Source organism: Scleropages formosus, chromosome 8 (assembly GCF_900964775.1).
Source record: "Scleropages formosus chromosome 8, fSclFor1.1, whole genome shotgun sequence".
In the NCBI taxonomy this organism is placed as follows: Eukaryota; Metazoa; Chordata; class Actinopteri; order Osteoglossiformes; family Osteoglossidae; genus Scleropages; species Scleropages formosus.
Window position 1 is genome coordinate 26,030,782 of NC_041813.1, and position 23,172 is coordinate 26,053,953.

Sequence of the window (23,172 nt, forward strand, 5' to 3'; positions counted from 1 at the left end):
ATATTCGATAACCGATTATACCAATAGAATAAATAGATTTGTGGAATGCCTCTTGAACTGAACTCACAAAGGTGTTATCTTTTCATTTTTCAGGTGATGCCACATGTCCATTTAACCTCTTTCCAGTCTCTTGCCAGTATCAGTATTGAGTGTCTCTTGTTCTGAATCCTGCACCAGTATGAATGAATGGTACCCCATAGTTAAGGGCTTTACACACACCGCCGGTGTTTTCTTTTCAGAATATTCTCCGCCGATTGGCTTCACGAAACGGCTATGCCGTTTGCGTTGTTGAAAATCCCGCTTCATTAGTGTGGAAATTATTTCTAATACAAAAGTCTGTGGCCAGATGGCATCTTTCATTCAATCTCTGATTTAATGGAAATGAACCTAAATATGACTTATTTCTACACATTTTAATGCCCAATTACTGAACAGAACACTGTGGGGAAAAAATAAAATTATAAGGCAAAAGTAAATAATATTTAAAAAGAGAACTCTTAATGTTGTAGAGATGCCAAGTCCATGACTAAGTGAGAGCGGTTTGGAAGAGCAGCCTTTGAACAGCCTATTTCTTTAAAGTTGCTGGTCCTGGGTTAAGAAACTGGTAAGGTAAAACGCAGTGAGACCGAAAGAAGCACTCATGGGCCACTGCTTGTTAGAGCAGGTTTTATGGTCTGATGAAACCAAACCTGGAGCATCATGCTGCCAAAACCACGCGTGCTGTACACCGTGGCGGTGCCGGTATGTTTTGAGAGCGATCAGAAGTAACGCTGAATCGGATGCTTGTGCGGTCTGAAGGGAACGGCTCGGAACAGGCAAAGTCTGAATCAAACCCCGTTTCAGCCTGCGAAAGATTCGGATTCAAGCTTGGCGGAGATTCTAAGAGAAAGAAGGAAGTCCTCCAATGGCCCGTGAACTCGCACCTAAATTTGCGTTTTCATTTTCCGCCAATAAAGTTCGTAATGTTTAAAGTACGGAGCCAAATCTACCTTTTAACAAATCGAGCTTTATCAGGTTTAATGATATTTAGAAGGACGGTCTTAAGCCTGCCTACCTGCAAGATTTTGGTTACGTTTTTAAAGTCCGCATTCAGCAAATAGGTCAAATGGACACGCATGGTCTTTCTGTAAAATTGGACCGGTCCAATCCCTCTTCCTGGAGTGAGGGTTACGGGCCTCTTTAAGAACGTCGTTAATGACGGGAATTGGCGGAAAGCATAATTCGGGCCGCAACGCCAAACGGTTCCACGAGAAAGCCGTCGGAATAACGTCTGCCACTTTTCCAGGGGGTGCGAACTGGATTGTGTGCCACACCTCCTCAGGACCACACTGTGCAACTGTTGCCAGATGTTCTAACAATAATTGTATGTCATTGAGCTCTAACCTTGTTCAGCGCGCTCTCACTTCTGTGCGACTGTAAAAAAATAAATTGAGCAGAATTAAAATGATTTTTTTTTTTATTATTATTATTATTATTAAAAAAACGTGTGCCCATCAGTCTAGGTGGTTGTGGCCCTTGGCTAAAAAAGGGTTGGGTGCCCCCGTTACAAAGTATGTTCTGTAGATTCGCTCTATAAATTCCATGTAATACTGTTTTTGGACACTAATTTTAGGCAGCACAATGTGAAAAATGCGGAGAGGTTGGGAAAACTTGTACAAGGCAGTCCGTGCATCACACCTATTTGTGACATTTGGCTTTGGGTGGCTATAATAAGCAGGGCAAAAGAGCCGTTTCAAAATTAACCTCACTGAGTCAGACCAAGGTCTGGAAAAGCGTGCTGTTCGGAATCACACAACTTTTTAGGATATACATGTATTTTATTTTCTATTCTTGGTGAGAGTGGTAAAACCGAAGAAACGCCACGGGTGACCGGTGTAAAGGGAGGACCTTGCGGCTTGCCGAAAATCAGCGCGACGACAATTCGGCCTGTTTCTAGACTCCGCTTAAATCTGACTGAAGCCGCACGACTCCGAAGAGGGCGGCCCGTCTGTGGCATCGCGCGGCTGCAGTGACGTGCGGCAGAGCCGCACAAGGCAACGTATCTCTGTTAAAAATTCTCCTCCCGTTGCGCAAAAAACCCAAGTTTGGGAACAGTAAGCGTTCCTTTGCAACCGCGATGAGAAAGGGAGCGCGTAATGCTGGTTTAATTCCGTATAACAATTGTTTCAAGCATCTAAACGTTAAGAAATGCGTAGAAGTGGCAGAAAAAGGCTAAAGCCAATGTATTGTGTTGTTACTGTTTTATAGTCTGGTGTACAGTAGTAGATATATTCATTATTGAACCCGGTGGGGGCGGAGCTGAATTTCTATCGGTCCTTTCAATAAAGTATCTATGTATCCAATAGGTGGGGGTGCAATGGGTTTGACCGGGTCCTGCTCTCCAGTGGGTCTGGGGTTCGAGCCCTGCTTGGGATGCCTTGCAGTGGACTGGCGTCCCACCCTGGGCGTGTTCCCTCCCCCTCCGGCCTTACGCCCTGTGTTGCTGGGTTAGGCTCCAGCTCCCCCGCGACCCCCCATGTGGGAGAAGCGGCATCAGACTGTGTGTGTGTATCCAATAGAACCAAATTGAATTCCTAAATGGGATAAAGTTTTATTTATTTATAAATTCATGTGCATTTGTTCATGCTTTTCTCCAAAGTGACTTAGAATTATTTACCCATTTATACAGCTGGGTAATTTTCACTGGACCGGTTTAGGATAAGTACCTTACTCAAGGGTATTCCAGTGCAGGTGGGAATCGAACCTTCAGCCGTTGGTTCCAAAGGCAGCAGCTCGAACCACTCCCACCAGCTGTTCCTAATGACTCGTTTATTTTTAGCTTTTGATTTAACCACCAATAAGTCGCCTTGAGTGACGTTAACTGTTAAAGTAATTGTCAGTTTAAGTAACTTTTGTCCGTTTTAATAGGATCTCGTGATATCTTAGCACAAAGCAGAGTCAGTCTTGAGGCTCGGACACGGGTTCGAATTTTTACCCTTGAAAGTAAAGGTAAGTTCGGCTTGGACTGATCAGAACTGACCTGTCAAAGGAGCACTTTACCTACGTGAGATGGGGGGCGTGGGGCCGTAGCCCATTTTCGCTGCTATGACTCTTAGAGTCGGGGGATCCTCTGGACATCCATCCGTGGCAGCCGAGCCCAAGCGGCAGCGAAGCGCAGTCAGTTCCTTGCGCCGCAGGCAGCCCGAAAGGCCACAGCGGTTATTCCGAACACCCCGTGCCTGTCCAACACACTTCGCTTCTCTTGGCACGACGGGTGCGAGATGGCAGGCTATAAATACTTCGCAGCGCTCCTCTACCATGTTTACTCGCGGCAGATCGGTGCGACTTCTAACGATGCGGGGCGGATGGCGTTCGAGGAATTCCGCGCCGCTTTTGCGGACGAGGTCACGCGGACGCGCTCCAAGGTTCGCGGCGGCCCCAGCTGCAAACGATGGGATGTTCGGGGGCCGGGGGGAGCGAAGGAGCACCGAACGGGCCTTGCCGCGCGGTTCATATTTTCCCACGTGCCTCCCAGTTGAGGTTTTTCGCATTCATAGCTCGCGTGTTTCTACGGATGTGTCATACCGCGAACGGGATGGTAGCGCTCCGCTTTAAAGGCCAAACCCGACGCAGAGGGACTTGAGCGGAGCTCTCAGATGCGGCGCGTTCTCTCCCGCCCCGCGGCCACACGGAAGGGGCCGCGTTCCTGAGAGCGCGCACTCGCCAAGATGACTTTTTCCTCGAAGTGGCTGCCGTTCCCCCGTCCTCCGCGCGGCCTCCGCTGATCCTGCGTTCCAGGAACCGTGTGCGGTTTTCCAGGAAAAGAACTTCCCGGGGAGGGACGTCGGTTCACCTTCGGGCAGCGACCAGTTCTGCGTTCGAGAGCGGTTCAATCAAAAGCGAAATACTAAATTCAAATTAAGAATTAAAAAAAAAGACTGAGTAAATGAAAATTAATAAAGGAAAACGTGGAAATGTGAAGGGTCGGTAGAGACTGAAGCTGACCTCCGCTGTGAAAGGAGTAAAAAATGAACGCTGTGTAGCGTTATCAGCCCACACACCTTATTCACCGGGGTGACTTACACTGCTAGATACACTACTTAGAATGGGTCACTCATCCATACATCAGTGGAATACACACACACTCAGTCACTCACACACTATAGGTGAACCTGAACAGCATGTCTATGGAGTGTGGGAGGAAACCAGAGCACCCAAGGACTTACACTGCTAGATACCCTACTTACAATGGGTCACTCATCCATACAACAGTGGAACATACTCTCTCTGTCACTCACATACTATGGGATCCTATTAAAACTGACATTCTTTGGAGTGTGGGAGGAAACCAGAGCACCCAGAGAACATGCAAACCCCACACAGACTGAGCAGGGATCAAACCCACATTCTCCCACACCACCCAGGCGCTGGGAGACAGCAGCGCTACTCGCTGTGCCACCCAGTGCAGCTTGGCGATCGTGTTAATACCGGTCCTGATGGACGAGCCTCCCGCTGTTCGCATTTGGATGAATTTTGACTTGAAGCTCTCAGCAGCGCCTGACGGGGAAAAAAATGAAACGTCAGTTCGGTTCTTGTTTTGCTGCGTTTCCATAGCGATTCCGAAACTTCCCGCCTGGAAGAGTCCAAGAATGCTTTTTCTCCCCTCTTTCCAAATAAATCAAGTCTTTGGCTTCTAATTTTAGATCTTAGAACTGTAGTGGACAAAAAGTTGAAATGTGCCCCCTCCCGCTTTCCTTTCCTTTTCTTTCCATCCCATCTTCTCAGAAGAGATGGTAGGGATGGTAAGGGATGGGACATGTGGTGCACAGCTTCGTGAGGCCTTTGCCGCTCATCGCCGCACTCTCCTCTTGTCACATTGAAGCAGATGGAGCTGGAAACGGAAAACAATAGCTGCGCGCGGCGGCTCAGACTGGGTGTTCCCGCCGATGTGGTAAGACCTTGTCGCGCGTGGAAACGAGCAAACAAACTGCGAAAGGCGGAAAGCAGACTTATGAGCACAAAAGGAAGTGACTTGATGTCTGATGTGTGAACCAGCTGAGTTGGCCTGTCACACGCCTTGCGAAAACAGGGCCGCGTGAGCGAATTAATACTGTCTTTCGCTCCTCCGGCGAAGGGCGGCACGGTGCCAGCCGGCGGCGGGCTGCTCGGAGTCACCGCCTTTGGCCTCGAAGAGCCGAGAGCCCGGGCTCGGATCCCGGCTCGCGCTGTAGCGCCTTTGAGCGAGGTACTTCCGTTGCTCCGGTAAAAATTCACTCACTTCGACCGTGATCTAGTCAGCTCATGTAACGTGTAAATGTTCGTGCACTAGAACTTTGAGATCGTGCCTGTTAAACAATGGATAAACCTTCATGCAACTAGTCCTGTAATGTAACGTAAATATATATATGTATAAGAGGGGGGTGTGGTGGCGCAGTGGGTTGGACCGGGTCCTGCTCTCCGGTGGGTCTGGGGTTCGAATCCCGCTTGGGGTGCCTTGCGATGGACTGGCGTCCCGTCCTGGGTGTGTCCCTTCCCCCTCCAGCCTTACGCCCTATGTTGCCAGGTTAGGCTCCGGCTCCCTGCGACTCCACCTGGGACAAGCAGCTTCAGATGATATATATAAATTACAAGGAAGGAAATGTGGATATCTGGATAAATTTTTATGCAGCTACTCATGTGATGAACAGTAGTTCAGATAAGTCTCTCTTTCTGTTAATGTAATGAACTCATCGTATTTTCTACGAGATGTACGTCGCTTCGGAGAAAAGCGTCTGCTAAATGAATACCTGTAAATGTAAATTACCCATCTGTGCAACTGGCAAATAATTTTCAGCTGCTTAGAAATAAAAGTGTCCGCAACATGATGATAAATACGTGTGAACGTTTAGCGGTGGGGAGTGGTTTTGAATCTGGCTCATTCTGTGTGGAGTTTAGCATGTTCTCCGTGCATCTTTATGGGATTCCTCCGGGTGCTCTGGTTTCCTCCCACAGTTTCAAGACATGTGCTTCAAGTGAAGCTCCAATGCTGAGTTTCCTACAGCGGTGTCCTGTCCAGGGTGTACACTGGTGTGCCTAGCACCCTGTGCTTCCTGGATAGGCTCCATGCATTTTGACATGACATGCATTTTGCTGCATAGCTGCTGAAATGTTTCAGTCTATATATATATATATATAAATATATCTATATATCCTCGTTTAAAAGGCCAAAACGAGGTCATATTTTTTGACTGATATTACAGCAGACGCCTGATGGCACGAGAGAGGCTCGGTCCGTGTGAACGTGAGAAGGAAATAATTGTATGACGCATTTGAGAAGAAGGCAAAAGGAGGCGTCTGAGGCATTCAGCTGCCTTCTAGATCATTCACTCGGCGTCGATATTAGTCATAGTGCAGGAGGACCGAGCAGCGAGGGCCCGCGCTCATTTTGGCAGGTTTGTCAGACAGCAGAGTGGCTCATGCGTCTGGAGAGCCGATCTCCCAGGAGACAGGTGTGCGGCGTGGAGGTACCGGCCCGACCCCCCCCATTGTCTCGAGAGAATTCCAGACGCTCTCCAGGTGTCCCAGGTTACAAGTAATTCCCTTGTTAAAGCGAAAAAACTTGCCCGGAGCACATGCTTCCCTGCAATTAGACCTTTTTTTCATTCATAAGCCACCTCTCAACGAGAGGTGTTGAAATACTCCGCACGTGATTCACAGCACGCTGCCGGCGACATGCGGCCCTAAACGTCCGCGTCTCGTCTCGGTTTTACGTCCCTGTTAGGCGGACGGGCGGAGGGGGGGGGTCGGCGGAACGTTAACCACCGCATTTACGTGGGATCGAGAAAACTTGACTGATGTTTCGGGTGCAAATCCGCAAGACGCTTTTCTCCGCTGAAAGTAGGATCTGAACAGAGGTGTGGATGATGGTTGTTGCCACTGAGAGCGACAGCGTTCAGAATAACCCGCAATATTAGGTATATTACACACACACACACATTGAGTGAAACTGCTTGTCCCAAGTGGGGTTGCAGCGAACCGGAGCCTAACCCAGCAACACAGGCCATAAGGCTGGAGGGGGAGGGGACACGCTCAGGACGGGATGCCAGTCCATTGCAAGGCACCCCGAGCAAGACTCAAACCCCGGACCCACCAGAGAGCGGGACCTGGCCAAACCTGCTACGCCACCTCACCCCCCCATTCAGTCTATTAATAAACAATAATAATAACATTTATTCACTTAGCAGACACTTTTCTCCAAAGCAACTTAGAATGGCTATTATGCAGTCTTACCAGCCCACACACCTTATTCACCACGGTGACTTACACTGCTAGATACACTACTTACACTGGACACTCATCCATACATCAGTGAAACACACTCTCTCTGTCACTCACACACTATGGGTGAACCTGAACAGCATGTCTTTGGAGTGTGGGAGGAAACCAGAGCACCCAGAGAACATGCAAACTCCGCACAGACTGGGCAGGGATCAAACCCACGTTTTCTCACACCTCCCAGGAGCTGTGAGACAGCAGCACTACTCGCTGAGCCACACAAACTGTAATTAGCAATAACAGTAATAAACAGCAGCAAGTCATATACATGCGAGAACTTAAGTAGCAGCAGTACATAGTGAAATACACACACAGTCTGAAGCCGCTTGTCCCGGAGCCTAACCCGGCAACACAGGGCGCAAGGCCGGAGGAGGAGGGGACACACCCAGGACGGGACGCCAGTCCATTGCAAGGCCCCCCAAGCGGGACTCGAACCCCAGACCCACCCGAGAACGGGACCTGGCCAAACCCGCTGCGCCCCCCAATAGTGCGATAAATAAATTCAGTTTATTTCTATGGTGTGCTCTTCTCACACAACGACCGCACAGAAAAAAGGATCAGAGGCACAATGTAAATAAAGGGTTGGCTGCACATGAAATCACTACAATAACCATGAAATTATTAAAGCTCTGAGTAAGCAAACCGGCCACGGAAAGAAAGAGAAGAAAACGCAGAAAATGAAATGCGTCCTCCTATATATAAACGATAAGTAATGAAATAATTTCGGGAAATATCTTTTCGAAGCAACGTTCCGAAATGCTCGCTGTGTTAGATTTCTGCTTCGAAATTTCTCCCCCCTCCTTCGCGGGCCCTAGGCGCCGGGCCCTGTTTGCGCTGCAGCTGTCTTTCCGTTCAGCCCGAGAGTCACACAAGAGGCAGTAAAAAAGATCTCGGAGACGCTTGGCGAACACTTTGATTCGCTTCGCGGTTTCCTTGCGCGTTTGATTACGCCGACGCGTAATTGCCAGCGTTCCCCAGGGAATCTCGGCCGCACCCTTCTAGCTGTCCCTTTACATGGACTGTGTCCCTCACACGGGGACGAAGCAGGCAGCTGGCCGGACGGCACGGGTCACCCCCACGAAGCAGGGGAGCACGGGGGCAAATGGTCATGGGGTCGCGTGACGCCCACCCGTAATACCCATCTGAGCGACATCTCCGTGGAGCCAGAGGGTAAATGATGTAATGAATATAATAAGGAGAACGCCACCCAGCGCAGTTACATCCTCAAAATATGTCCTGCAGATGTGCATCATAATAACAGTTGAGCCTTTGAAATCAGTGCTGCTCCCATGGATGGAGCGGAACTAATTGAGCACATGTACCTAATGCCTTTCTCTAAAGAGGCTTATGACGTTGAGGGATTTTACACTTATTTACCCTTTTATACAGCAGGGTAATTTTACTGGAGCAATTTAGGATAAGTACTTTACTCAAGATGGAGGGGGGGATTGAAACCTGTGACTTTTGGCTCCAAAGGGAGCAGTACTCACCACTACGCTACCAGCTGCCCCTGGTTAAGTAGTGATATGAGTCAAGGTATGATATGATTCAGAAAGAAGCGCATCACTTTTATTTTGGCACCGTAGGCTAGAGCTCAGGTTGAGAATGTGGGTTTGAACTTCTGCACTTCGCGTCGGGTGCCGTTCCTGTCGTGCCTAATAAGGCAGCTGGGACAACGTGAGCTCGAACGACCGGGTTCGATGCCAGCGTTTATGTTGGCTTTGCCCACAATATTCCCGATGTGGCGAGAAGGAGGGGGAAGAAAAGGTTCCCTTTGCTCAACAGCTTAGTGTAAAATGTGAGAAGCTCGAATGAACCGAATTGCTCTACATCCTCCAACAAAATCGACGTTCGAGACGCTTCTGAGCTGCAGGAGCAGAAGAGAATGAAATACGAAATACGGATGTAAAAAACGAGAAATGGGTTCATGCACCGTGGAGATGAGACCTCTTCCACGCTTTAGAAAGGTATCAGATCTGCGTTTGACGAGCGGTTGCAGTTTTCAGGAAATGTGGGCTGTTTCCTCTCTCCTCTCCCACGTTGCCTGCGTGTTGTTTTTACGCTTTCGCTCAAAGAAAGAAGGCGGTCATCCTGGGAAGCCTTGCGGCCCACCGGCTAACGTCTCGATGGATGAGCCGCCCAGCTTTATTCGCACCGCTCACTTCTCACTGGTGTTGCTCAAAGGTGGGAGAGACCTTTGGGGCTTCTCTCTATGATTTTTTACTATTCGTAGACACGGGGCTTTTCCGCTGAGTTTGGGGGAAAAAAAATTGAAAAAAGAGAAAACCACATGGGAATCTTGTTGGGTTCAATGGATTGCCCGCTCTACTTTTTTCTGCATAATTGCCTTATTTTACCATATTTGAAGGTTTTGTCCAGCTCGTGAAGCATATGTGGTATTTCAGCAGAAGGCCGCAGTCGTCGGTCTTGGTCGTCCAGCCCCGGTGTGAGCGGCGTATGCAAAGCCTCCTTCCACCGCTCTATTTGTGGAATTTCTTCTCAAAATATTGAGTTTGACTTGCGGAATCACACGCGAGCTGGAGCTGCACGAGAAACGTGAAGAATTTCTGTCGCCGAGCCCTTCCTTCTTCCAGACGGGAGTGCTGCTCGACGGGACATTTTCCTGCTTCCCGTACTCAGTGCGTTGTGTTTCTCAGCGCTTTTCCTTACGCAGAAGCACTGACACATTTGAAATGCTCCCGAAAGCTTGGCGTGTTTCTTTACATCCAGTTATGTACAATTTATGATTATGAGCAGCACGGCATTCAGGAAATTTCGGTGATAACTAGACCTGGAGGCTGAACCGTGTAGCAAGAGTAAGAAAATTCTGGGCTAATATTCTTGGCCGTTAATATCACACAATAAATAATAATAAATAATTACCTAACATAGGATGTGGGAAATTAAAAAAAATAAAAAGTGGGTTTTAAATTTCCCAATTTTTGTGCATATTCCGTTGAAACGGAAAGCAGGAAGAACTGCAAATATCAGCCTCAACATCAGCATACACTTTCAGACATTTAATATAAATTTGTATTTCACTTCCTTGGTTGTGTCACTGTAACCTGTTTGCAAAGATCCATATGTGTGCAAATTGTTGGAGGTCACAAATTAATTTTGTACTGTTTTTCAACCTAAGCGTTACTTCATGGTTATCTGGGCATTAGGTAAAGCATTCACAGCGTCAAAACTTGCTGCTTATATTCGTCGAACACATATAATTTCTTATTAGTTTATTATACTTCAATTAATCAAATGTCTGATTTAGAAATAATTAGACACAGTGGCTTTTGTACCCTGCGAGTGATGTAGTAAGAGCGCTGGGATGGAGCGCCATCTAGTGGCCTGACCAACGAAGCGCATCCTCTCTGAACCAATTCACAGTACTTGGATTTCATTATTCTGGCTGAGATCATCGAGGAAACATTTCCTACAATTTTCACGTGTGATGAGAGGATTTAAGTTATTTTAAATTACCATGAAACAATTTACAGTGAAGAAAGAGAGATATACGTGTCCTAAGTATATTGTTCTTCTTGTTCCTCTCGTCATATTTTTTTGTCAGAAAACCGTGATTTTCTATTTATTCTCCGTTGTAGGCAAAGAAAGGAGGTTCAGTTAGTATTGGCGATATAACTAGCTGGTTTGGAGAGATAATGTCTCGAAATATATGCTTTGTTCTTGGAAAATATTTTAGGGCCGCTTTGTGAAAAATTGTTCGTTTTTAATTTTATAGAGCAGTTCGCTCGGTTCCAGTGAAGACTAAGTTCAACACCTTCTCCAAACTTCGGGGGGAAAACGCGCCTGTTGGAATCTGCTCTCTCATTGGTCAGCGCCTCATCACTACGTGTTTTGATTGGACCAAACCATCATCATGATTATGACGTGGCATCACTTCCGGGGTCGTTCCTATCGCCTAGTAGACGGGACGGATGGCGAAGAGGGTGTAGCTCTCTCTCGTTTGGTGCGTGAGGTTTTGGTTATTTATTTATTTACATTTTTAAACACTTAAATAATCTAAAGGCAATAGACAAGGCAAGTGAAAAGTGTAACGCAGGTCTGTTATACAGAGTATCCACGCCGACATTCTGACGAGATGTCACAGACACGTCAGCTGAGGCGACGGGTTAGCGGGTCATTAAATTAATAATCATTTTTCACACTAGAGCAGTACTAGTAACAGAATCATACGATAATCATGTGTCTTTGCGTTGAGTTTTGACAAACAAAACTCAACACAAAAATTTAACAAATTTTTGAGAGCTTTTCTCCCCACTGCTCTTGATACAAGTTCTGGTTCTGTTCTGTGTGAAGTAAGTTGGGCGAAGCAAGGCGCGGAGTCTCCGGACCTCCCTCAGAGAAACGTAGAGTAGAAGACAAGTTAGTTCTTCAGTTTTTCCGAACAGCCGAATAGCTACTCTAGCTTTTAACTCTAAGTGTAATTGAATTTGAAGGAAAAGAAAGGGGACACAACGGCCCCGTGTAAGCTAGTAGTTTGTGCTAACTGTTGGTAGTGTTAGCGTAGCACATGAGCCACTGACTGATTAATGATTTGCATACACCTTCAAAGTCCACCAATCAGCGCCGATTATTCTTATGCTTATTAACATTTGTTTTTATCAAGCCGGCCACTTATAGCAGCAGGGTATTGTTACTGTATCACTCCGTGGTCAGTCCTTTCATTAAAGATACTGCAGCAGTAATGGGATGAGAAAAATGTGTGGTAATGGTAGATATTATAAGGGTGGAGAGTAAATACAGCAGGTGGCGCAGTGGTTAAAGCTGTTCCACTGCAGCCTGAAAGTTCTCAGCCAGAATCTCACCTAGTAGTGCCTGAGTACCCTGCTGCCGTATGAAAGAGTAAATCGTTGTAAAGCTGATTGTTGGACATCACCCCGAACAAAGGTGTCAGTGTCAGCTAATTAAAAGTTAATGAGAGTTATAATAGTAAAGTTGCCATCCATTGTTTGTAGGTCTGTTCAATAAATGTTCTTTAAGCTGACATTGTTCAGCGTTTCTGAGGGAATTGACATGCGTAGTCCTTGTATTAATATTTTTAAGTGATTTATTTTAAAGCGAGTTATCCTTTCATAGAGCTGGGTAATTTTTACTGTAGCAATTCAGGTTAAGTACCTTAAGGGTCCTACAGCAGGAGGTGGGATTTGAACCTGGGACCTTTGCAGCTCACATTATTACAGTTCCAGCTGCCCCTGTTTAATTAGACAAATTTAATGGGAAGTGACATGTATTTTCATTGTCCCGGTGTGCTTTTAAGTACAGTGGGTAATTGCATTCATCTTTATACAAGGAAAGGGTCTGTTGAGAGATGAGCGGTCAGCAGTTTCCGAGGACTGGAGGTCTGTCTCCTGGACAAACAAAGCTCCCTGCAGATAACACTGCTCAAGTACCAGGACCTCAGCCAAGTACAGGTAATTAGAATGTGTACATGGTGCTGTCTATCTGGTAGTTCTTGCTGCTAGAGGGGTCCTACAAGCTACTAAATCATGGAGCCACTTATTTTTCACAAATGGCTTCTGCGTATTGACTTATTTTTTAGTTAAAATCAATATCTGCTTGGTGTTTTTTGTCCTACGAGGTTAAATTTGACTGCTTCTAGGACTTGGTGTTATATGAGTGTCGGTCATGTCCTTATATACTTGGTCCATACATAGCTTTTGACTGCTGCTGTTCTCCCCGTAGCAGGGACTAATGAGGGAAGCTGTGACTCAGACCGCTCTCCTCAGGACCCTGTGGCGCTGAGCGGGGCTGGATCTGTGCAAGTTCGTGAGGAGAAGCAGGATGCTGTGGTGGTTCGGCCCTATCCGCAGGTTCAGGCTCAGGCTCACGGGCAGCCCTTGTCTGTGTCCCAGCACCTGCCCCTCCAGCCTGGCTCACCCATCGCTGTATCATCAACATCAGCTCACATTTCCCAGGGAGTGCCCCTCACCCTCACAGAGACTTCTGTAAAGGTCAGGGTTCTGAGAGTCGCTGAAGTTTTCCGTTTTGGATGTGAACATACATTTAAAATATTAACTACAATATCATTGTATGGGTAACCCTAAATTAGGATGTGGATTGATGATATTTACAATTGTGGTATAAATTGCAGCCTAGAAACTGCTGCAGTTCTTTGGAAAAGATAAATGGTTGTTCTTACTGTACATCCTTTTCTCCAGCAGCTGAGGATTTGTAGTTGTGTAGCTTCATAGCATTTGGTATTGTGGGGAATTGTAGGATGCTAGCTCTTACTGGTGGCTTTTCTTTCTCTGTTCAGTTCCCATCTGCTTCCAAGATACCCATGGCCAGTCGCCTCATTGCTCCGGCACCAGCTTCCAGCCAAGGGCTTCTCACGGTGTCACCCAAGGTGCCGGGCCATGTCACTGTGGAGAGCAACGTCCCATCAGCACCGGCTATTCCTGTGGCAGCAGTCTGTGGCCAACAGGTACGGTTCTGGTATTCCTCACTCAACATTAAGTGCTATAAGGGTTTTACTGGGCTTCTGTGACACTTTGGTGGTAGAGCAGTTATGCTGCTTCACTCCTGAGGCATTTCTTCCATAACTAGTTTTTTCTTCTAAAAAAAAAAAAAAAAAGTTGTAGTTGGCTCCTGTCCTCACCATTATGCATTCTCTATCGTGTAGTCTGTAGCCTTTGGAGAAAGTAACACTGGGGCTGGGGAAGAAAATGTCTGTGGTTCCACTCAACATATAGATGCTTTGTGTAATTATGGGGAGCGGAACTACTATTCCTGGTTCACGTACCATGGTATTGTTACTTGTAGGGTCACCACCTGATGGCGGCAAATGTGCAGATCATTCGGAGCAGCACTCCTGCATTGCAGATGGGCTCTACCACACCCCCACCACACACCTTCCCCTCTCATTTGCCCAGAGGTTTGGTTCTGTGAAGATGTTTATTTGAAGCTTAACTGATGTTCTTAAACATCCCAAGGTAGTGTCATAAACTTTTTATTTAAACGTTTCCTTGGCGTCGGATTATTTACGTATTCCGAAACAGGAGCCGCCGCAGCAGCTGTAATGTCCAGTTCCAAAGGACCAACTGTATTGAGGCCGGCCTCTGGTCCAAGTACTGGTGCCAACCAGCCTGCTGTGCAGCACATCCTACACCAGCCTCTCCAGGTACCAGCTCCCACGTCTGGGTAACTTAGATCATTTTCACTCTTGTAGACAGTGTGGACAGCGATCGTGTTCGAGTGTCGAGCTCATGACACCTTCTGTGCTCTGTGTCCCACAGTGTCGGCCTGCTAATACCACCACCTCCCCAACAGTGCTCCCCACTGTGGTAGGCCCAGTGTCTGCTACCAGAGCCCCATCCCCTGTCATCACCACAGCTGCAACACATTCCTTAGAGAGCGTGCATGGGTACAGAAGCCGGGCTGACACAACAGCACAGCCTAGACAACCTTTGATAAGAGTAGAATTGCTTTACATTATTGAATGATATATTAAATATGAAATTTCATTAATTTAATAGTAATAATTGTGCATTTCTGTCTCCAAGGCACAATATCAAGTAAAGGCAAGTGGCAAATTAATGCTCACTTGTAATAATTAGTGCATGACTGGCTTGGCACTAGTTCAGGTCTACAGCTCTGGCTTTCAGGGATGTCTTGTCTTTCCTTTGCTTCCTTCAGGCGATCAGGGCTTGCAGTTCACCCTCCCCCAGCAAATGTTAGTGTTCAGCGGCCTCCAGTGTCTAGGGACAGCAACACACGCATCACTCTGCCCTCCCATCCTGCAGTTGGGGTGCAGAAGTCGCAGCACAGTATGGCACAGGTCAGAATTTTACCCAGCGTGCCGTTCAAATATGAATTTGTTGCTTATAGATTACAAACTCACACCTTTGTTCTGTCTGTACCACAGTTGTACTGTGAAGTATTTGTTTATCCAGTATCGGTCCACACATTTTCAAAAGGATGATACCTGCAAATTCTTTTGTTGAGTGTTTAGAAGAGACAGTTCATGTAGTGAAACAAGAACATGTGAATACGAAGCATGCAGTACAGGTGTCAGTGAACCGTTAATGTAAATTAGCTTAGTCAACAAGATACATATAGATTACGTGCAAAGTTGAGTATCAACCTGTACTAGGAGCCAGTTTCTGGAGAATTTTTTGGCAACTTTCTTGTATGAAGAACTCTTAGTTTTTTCTTGCAAAGGGTGATGTAACACTCCATTCCCATAGTCTAAAAAGACTTAGTGAGAGGTGTAACCACTCATTTTCAGAAAATCCCTTTTATTGTCTCAATCTCTTTTTTGCAGAAGTCCATCTTCAGCACAGTCTCTCCTGTGGCTGCAGCTACAGTAGCGCCGATCTTGGCTACCAACACAGCGCCTTGTACCAGCGCAACTGGTATGACCTTTTCTCTAGAGCTCGATAGCACAAACTGGGTCCTAATAATTGCTACCTATTTTGGATAATTAACTGTAGAATGAACCTAAAGTCTCACGTCTTAATTTAAATGTAGCACAAATATAATAGTGTATGTGGTACAGTCAAAATGTTGTAAGACTGGCCCCTGTGTGAGGTCACTGTGATTGTAAACCATCGGTGCAGGTGTGCTCCATGTAATGATGTAACAGCAGTCATGAACCACTGAGACATCACGTGGCAGCCTGTCGTAAACTTTGATTGTGCTGCGGTGAGTTTGTAAAAGATTTTGAAAAAGCATCCTCTTCCTGTCACAGGTTCTGTGACTCACACCCAGATGAGTGCCAGTACTGCTGTCACCATGACGATGTCATCTCATTCCTCTCATGCTGCCACTGTGACCAGCTCTGCCATTCCAGTGGGTAAGTGTTTCTGAACAGTCCAGGATTTTCAATTCTGGATGACAGGGTTTGACCCAAGTCTTCATGGGATCAGACTGTTCCCACGTTGTATTGCAGGGCTGGTTTAGAAGAGCTCAGGAGTGCCTTGTTAAATAAACATGTAAAAAGGGAGTGGTCTGAGATAAAAACAAGGTGGTGATTACTTTTGTCAAATGTTTTTACCTCCCACACTTTGTAATACTCATGTTCTTGGTAGCAAAAGTGGTTCCTCAGCCCATTGCCCACACCTCGCCACGCATCCAGCCAGATTACCCTGGCGAGAGGGGCAACCTCATCCCTATCTCTAGCCATCGCTCTTCTCCAAATTCCGTCACTATGGAAGCCAGAAGTGACAACAGGTGAGTTCAGACTTTCTCAAGCAATGTAGTGGGTTCTTAGCAGTAATTTTCTTTGAATTTTGTTCCCATATCATTTCTCTTTTTAACATTTTTCTCAAAATGTGTAGCATATGTGACAAAAAAAAGAACACTTTTATCTTAGTATATCAACAGAAAATACCTAGCTTTAATATGGAATTAGTATAAAAACAGGACTATAATGCAGGACTCCTACTGTGAATCATCTTCTAACCATGTTTTACCACCACTGTCAGGCAATCTGTGCCAGTGCAGTTCCAGTATTTCTTGCCAACTTACCCTCCATCTCCGTACCCACTGACACACACGTACACCCCCATTACCAGCTCGGTTTCCACCATTCGCCAGTATCCAGGTAGGGAAACTGGGACCTGTATGCCCACATTTTTGTCACCCAGAACTGGTGCTGCTGCTCTTTTTTTTTTTTTTTTTTTTTTAAAAAAACGGGCTTTTTTGTGGTTTCATTCAGTAACCCCTCAGGCTCCCAGTTCAGCTCTACCAGCTCAGGCTGGTGTTGGTGTGGCATCCACAGTCCACCTGAACCCCATGCAGCTGATGACCGTCGACCGGATTGGCTTGCAGTCTACTCAGATCAGCACACAGGGCATTCAGCCTGCACCCATTGGAGCCCAGAGTATTCAGCCAGCGCCACTTGGTGCACAAGGGCTGCACACGCCAGCACCAGGAAGCACACAGGGCATTCAGCAGGCACCAGTCAGCTCTCAGCAGCCGCCACAGATGGATGCAAAGGCCTCGGGTAATTTGAAACTTTTAAATATCAAGTATCTTACCTCTGATCTTATTTTGGGATGTTATCAGTGAAGTGGAAGAAAAAACTTCAAGATGGTTTAGATCCTGGATGAACAATACGATTTTGAGTCCAGCTATAGAAGTGGTGAACAAAGCATGAAGTTTAGTTGCTGATAGTCTTTGTTGGTCTGATTTAATAATACGAGTATGTATACTTTTTTCCCTACCTACTGAAGGTCAGTATCAGTCTGTCCTCTGCTCCCTGCATATTTACTCTCTTCTTTTTTCCACACTGAATATTTCCAAAACGTCTTGTACAAAACGATGCAAAACAGTTTTTTCTGTAGTATTTTACCTTATTTTTATAATAATTGATCACATCTTTGAATTTCATGGGACAATTTACAAATGTGTTGTGAAGCCAGCAGCTGAGTCTCAAATAGGAGACATGGCACTCGTGAATTTATTGGTTAGAGCAGCGACTTTTGTGGAAGTTTTTCCTCACCACATTGACACGTCTTAACACTGCGGGGTAAGGTGAATGTTTACGCTAGCAATTGAGGTTAGACAAACAAAAGGAAAATGGTATAATACACATGTGAGGGTAACTTTTTGACACACACCATAAATGGCTGCTGTTACCCTTTTAATAGTCAACATTGTTTCCAAGCAAGGGTGACTTGCGCTGTCTTTTACAGCGGTAGTTCTGGCTGAGGGCTCCACTCTGGTTGCCAGCTCCATCGGCAACACATTCAGTGCCTCACAGACCGCTGCCACTGTAGGGCAAACGCACCCCCTAAGCAACAGTGGCAGCGCAACCACCGTAGTGTCTTCACCACGACCCAGCATCCTCCGCAAGAAACCCACAAGTGAGGGGTGAGTGCATCATAAAGGGCCAAGTCCAGCAGAATATGAATTAGTTGCAGCCTTGCGAGTTTCGGGAGGTCTTTTATACTAATTGACTCAATGCCATCTTATGACAGTGACGCATGGTTCAGCTTCGTTTTTGTTTTTTCCACTCTTCCATCATTAGGCCTACAGTAAGGAAAAACCTCATCCTTTCCCAGTCCAGCGAGTCCACAAGCCCTAGAGTGGATAGTATTGTAAGAAGTGCTTCAGGATCCCCACGGCCAGCAGGGTAAGTACCGCTCCAAGATTTTCCATAAATATTAATGTTCTGATCTTCAGCTTTTCACTTTTTTGGTCTTTATTTTGCCTTTTCTTTGCGTTACATGATTGCATGAAATGTATAGAGTTTTAGTTTGTGTCATTTATTCTCTTTGAAAAAAGGTAATGGCGGTTCCAGTTGTATGCAAAAGTTTGCATGTCTTGGGTCGGATTGTGTGTTTTATATAATCCCTAAGTGAAAAGAAGTTAAGCCCACATTGCTGTGTACAAATTTATCTTTATTCATTAATACATTTTTATGGCCTCAACTTAATCCCTGTTGTCCCGTAGGTGCCCTTTGGCAACACACATATTTCCTAATTCAAATGAAAAATTTTTGTAAAATACATCAGTATTTCTGCAATTCGTGCAATGTCAAGCTTGTGTAACGTCTTAGTCTAAAGGGTTGGTTGACTCTTTGGGCTTTGATTAAGCCAAGGGAAGATGATTGCACAGTTGAATACAATCTCGAACCCATCCAAACTCTGTTGTTGTGCCTGCTCTCAACATGAGTGCCTCAGTGTTGCTGGCAGAGGACTTTAAGGAAATATAGTGTCACAAAGCGAGAAGTTCTAAAAGATTGTTGGTAATGTTAAAATAACTAAAAATAAAAGAATCAAATACATTAATAGCTAGATAAGAATAATGGAAAGGGTCTGAAAAGCATTTAATATATTGGTTCATGTTGACAACTTTTCCAGTAGTTCTGCATAGCACTTTTTCAGTCTAAATTTGTCCTTTTTTAGTTTCAGCTTTTTTTCAAAGCAGAATTGAAAAAGGAAGTGCAAAACTGACATGCATTGATGAATCATTGGAGGAACTGTAATGCTTTCAGGGTGAAGCCAAAAGCAGACATCCATGGGGCCTTAACTACTGCTTCTGAATCCGAGCCCAGCCAAGCCCAGGAGCTACAGCCTTCTGCGTCTCAGGCGGTCTCCACTCTGCTCACCACGGCTGTGCCCGTTGCTGTGCTTCCAGCCCTCCCCTCAGCCACAGCTGTCAACCCTCCCACTCCGGTGTCCACGGCCAACGTGGATCTGCCTGCTGAGCCTTTGGCCAGTAGCACAGTGTCCTGCGCCATCAGGACCTTCCCCTCAGATATTAATGTGAAACAGGAAACAGAACCTGTCACCGCCTTACTTCCAGGTAAACATTTGCTTTATTTCAGACTTTGAGAACTACGGGGGAGGTACTTACCCTAACTTCTCCAGTGAAAAAATAACCATCTGCATAAATGGGTAAATCTGACAATTTTTTCAGTAGATCTTTTCCTGGAGCTCACTAGGTAGGTAGCTTAACATAAGTCACTTTGGGCAGAAGCGTCCGCTAAATGAATGAATGTGACAGTGAGAAGACCCTGAGTTTTTATTAGTTTTGGATCTTGTTGTCTTTTTATTTTTGAAATATGTAGCTATTATGACATTTTTGCATTTTGCTAAAGTAAGGTCTTAGTTGAGAGAAGTAAAAAGCACCTTTCTCTGGTTATAATCCAGTAAGATCAGTTGCTGTTTTTACTCTGCAGTGACCTCTGTCACACCTACAGCCTCCACTGTCTTCAACCCCTCTGGTGGTTCGCTTTGTGCTGCAACAGGGGATGCGATCCAAGGAGCTTCACCCAGGAAGAAGCCCCGCAAGCAGCAGCATGTTATATCCACCGAGGAGAGCGAGATGATGGAAGCTGACAGCACTGATGAGGAGAAGGCTCCAGTGAAACCTCTCTGCAGCAGAGCTGAGAAGCGAAAGTCCCCACCCAAAGAGTATTACGGTGAGCAATGACCGTTAAACCTGAGCCATGTCACAGTTGACCAAGGGACACAGTCATCATTGTGAAAAGTTTCAAGAGCTGTCCGCAAAAAATCACAGTACATTTTCAATCTTAAATGTCTAGGTTGAAAAATTATTTTATTGTATAATATGACACAACATTGTTGTCTTTAGCCTGTTCCAGGGCATGTTGTATATGTCTCACTGTAACTACATTAACTTGTGATAAATTAGTTTAATAGTATTTATGGTAGGTATATATCAATGTTCAATTTTAAGTGCAGGCCGTGTCTTGGACACCACTGCTGTGTATGTGTGTGTGTGTCTATATATAAGCTTACCTTCCAGTCTACCCTGCATTTTTTTCTGCATTACTAGTGTTATGTCACTGCCATATGTTGTTGTCTCCATGGTGGGAAATTCAGATGAAGAGGGAGTTCGCTATGTGCCAGTGCGCCCACGCCCCCCAGTCACTCTGCTCCGACACTACCGCAACCCCTGGAAGGCTGCATACCATCACTTTCAGAGATACGGTGACGTCAGGGTCAAAGGCAAGTCTGGCATTTCCAAGAGAATTGTTGCCTTTGCAGTTTTCATTTTTAAAATAAATATTTAATTCATCAATTACTACGTCTTGACCACTGAATAAAATCAGTGCAGTTGTCCCTGTTACGTTTTAAATCTCCAGAGGAGAAGAAAGGCACGCTCCAGGACATGGCTAACCAAAGAGGGGTGGTGTGCAGGGCTCAGGGCTGGAAGATTCACCTGTGTGCTGCACAGCTGCTGCAGCTGGTGAGTACAGCCACTAAGTGGTCGTGTTTCTGAGGGCTTCACTTTACCTGACTGAGAACACAGGTTTCTTTGTCAACTTGTATTGCTTTTGCAATCTGAAGTCCAACAGAGCTGCACGTGTGCAGATTTTTATTCAAACACACCTTTTAGTTGTTGGTTTGACGGTACTTCTTTATGACCTAAGCTCTTGCTCCCAATGTAAATCGATGGACTATTTGAAGGGAACTCAGACTGGAGCTCACCAGCCCTGATCTATCACTTTTTCAGTCACACGTGCCACATACAGCAGTTCTAGATCAGTTGTAAAGATACAGTGATTTTAATACGGCTGTTTTTTCAGAGGAGCCTAGAGCACGATGTGTACAGTCGACTTACCAGCCTGCAGGAGGGCCTTATTCCAAAGAAGAGAGCAGGAGCTGACGATGACCTTCATAACATCAGCGAGCTCATACAAGTGAGTTGAGCCTTGTGGTGTGTCACTTTGGTTGACATTGGACAAATTTAATCGAATTACTGTATGTCTCTTTCTACCATAATGACCCAGATTCCATTTTTCAGTCAGACATTAGTATTCAGTAAGTTTGGTATGCATATAGTATATTAGCACTATAATAATGTATACAAAACACATGGTGGTAAATTCAAAAGATCAAAATTAACAGTGAGGTTACTTGTAAGCACAAACCGTGTTGCACTAAAGAACTGACGTGCTTTGTTTTCACGTCGTGTAACTTCATTATTTAGAATGTTGTCAAGTAGTGGTCTCTGATGTTGAATAAAGCTGAGTTCTAGAAAGTCAAATACAGGAAATTGCTAACCAAAAATATAGTGAGGAATATAGAACTTTTTTTTTTTAATTTTAAATTTCATTCTTCTATTATGATGCCTTGGCATGCATTTATGGAAGAGCCTTTTAGTTATCTAAGCTGGCTAGCTACCTTTTCCATATTTTGTACTTTAACAATATTTGACAGTGCATTAGATGTTCTTTGGGGTGTATATTTCTCTGCAAATGATCCTTCTGTTAAATGTGAATTCATTATGGCAAGCACACATCTAACTGTGGTAACAGTGATGAATTGAGACCCTATTCCTGAAAAGCACATGGGATGGTTTTTGTAATGTTTTGAGCTTTCTAGTGACTACTGCTTTTTTAATTCCAGGAGAGTATCTAACGAGTGTGATGTTGCCCAGTGTAAACTTATTTGTCAATAGTCCGAGTTAACAGCCACGGGACAAAGTATAGCTTGTTTGTTTTTGTATCAGGGCAACATGCAGCGATGCAAGCTGGTGATGGACCAAGTCTCAGAAGCCCGGGACATTATGATGAAAGTGTTGGACCATAAGGAGCGAGTCATAAAGCTACTCAACAAGAATGATGGAGACAAGAACACATCCAAGCAGAAGCGCAAGGAGAGAACCTAGAACGCGGTCTCTGCTGTCTGTTGCCGATTGGGGCGGATCTTTTGTCATTTTCACAGCTTTGTCTGCTGTGCAGGGTCTCCCACGCTGCCTTGGACTCACAATGAAACACTGAATGAACAGCGAAATGACTCTGGAGCCAGGAAGACCACAGTTATACCTGAGACCGGTTTACCAAATGCTGAGGCTTGACTTACAGATTTATGCCCAGGAGTCTGAGCTCTTTGTAAGTTTAGTGAAAATTGCATAATTTCATTGTTTTTATGTAGTGTGCCTTGAATCAGTTTTATAGTGACAATCATTCCCAATATATAACTTAAAGAGTTGGTTTTGGTCCTTGTTCTGGAACACATCTGCTTTTCAGTTGAGCACATTTGAATAATGTCTGGAAATTGAGCTGTGTATGCAATGTTCCTTTTTAATACTGAAATGTAACATTTTCACTGTGAATTCATCTTTGGTGACTATTAAATGATAAAAATGTTCGTTATTTAACATTGTAAGTTTTGTTTACTGATATGCAAGGCTAACCAGGATCTGTATAAATTACTCCCTAATTTCCCCTTCTGATTTTTTTTATTTTATTTTAAAGAATATTCCCTACTTTTAACTGCAGCAGACTGAGGCAAGTATTTATGAGAATGTCCAACCTGATGACTGAACAACATGCTTGGATGCTTAATTTGTAGCACAATATTGCATCCTTGTTAAGGAATTTGCAACCATGTCACTAATCTAATCTGGGTTTCTATGTGGTTGCAAAATGCTTCAGTTTGT

At 45.2% G+C, this 23,172-nt stretch overlaps 1 protein-coding gene across 6 annotated transcripts; it reads left to right on the forward strand.

Annotated features, from left to right (window-relative positions):
* Positions 1 to 5,207: 5,207 nt before the first annotated feature.
* Positions 5,208 to 22,811, forward strand: LOC108937142 (histone deacetylase complex subunit SAP130-like). 6 transcript variants are annotated; one of them, XM_018756906.1, is made up of 21 exons: positions 5,208 to 5,224; positions 12,602 to 12,722; positions 12,994 to 13,262; positions 13,568 to 13,735; positions 14,074 to 14,185; positions 14,310 to 14,431; positions 14,547 to 14,674; positions 14,947 to 15,088; positions 15,575 to 15,665; positions 16,001 to 16,105; positions 16,341 to 16,482; positions 16,737 to 16,855; positions 16,970 to 17,257; positions 17,949 to 18,126; positions 18,284 to 18,388; positions 19,253 to 19,563; positions 19,940 to 20,182; positions 20,607 to 20,732; positions 20,870 to 20,973; positions 21,314 to 21,427; positions 22,240 to 22,811. In XM_018756906.1, exons 2-21 carry the CDS (start codon positions 12,620 to 12,622, stop codon positions 22,396 to 22,398), a joined length of 3,129 nt encoding a protein of 1,042 aa, XP_018612422.1. In that variant the 5' UTR covers positions 5,208 to 5,224; positions 12,602 to 12,619; the 3' UTR covers positions 22,399 to 22,811. The 6 variants fall into 6 exon arrangements, with proteins under 6 accessions (XP_018612422.1, XP_018612421.1, XP_018612425.1 ...); XM_018756905.1 differs by lacking the exon at positions 5,208 to 5,224 and adding an exon at positions 11,198 to 11,257; XM_018756909.1 differs by lacking the exon at positions 5,208 to 5,224 and adding an exon at positions 11,198 to 11,257 and having other exon boundaries at positions 19,961 to 20,182.
* The last annotated feature ends 361 nt before the right edge of the window (positions 22,812 to 23,172 follow it).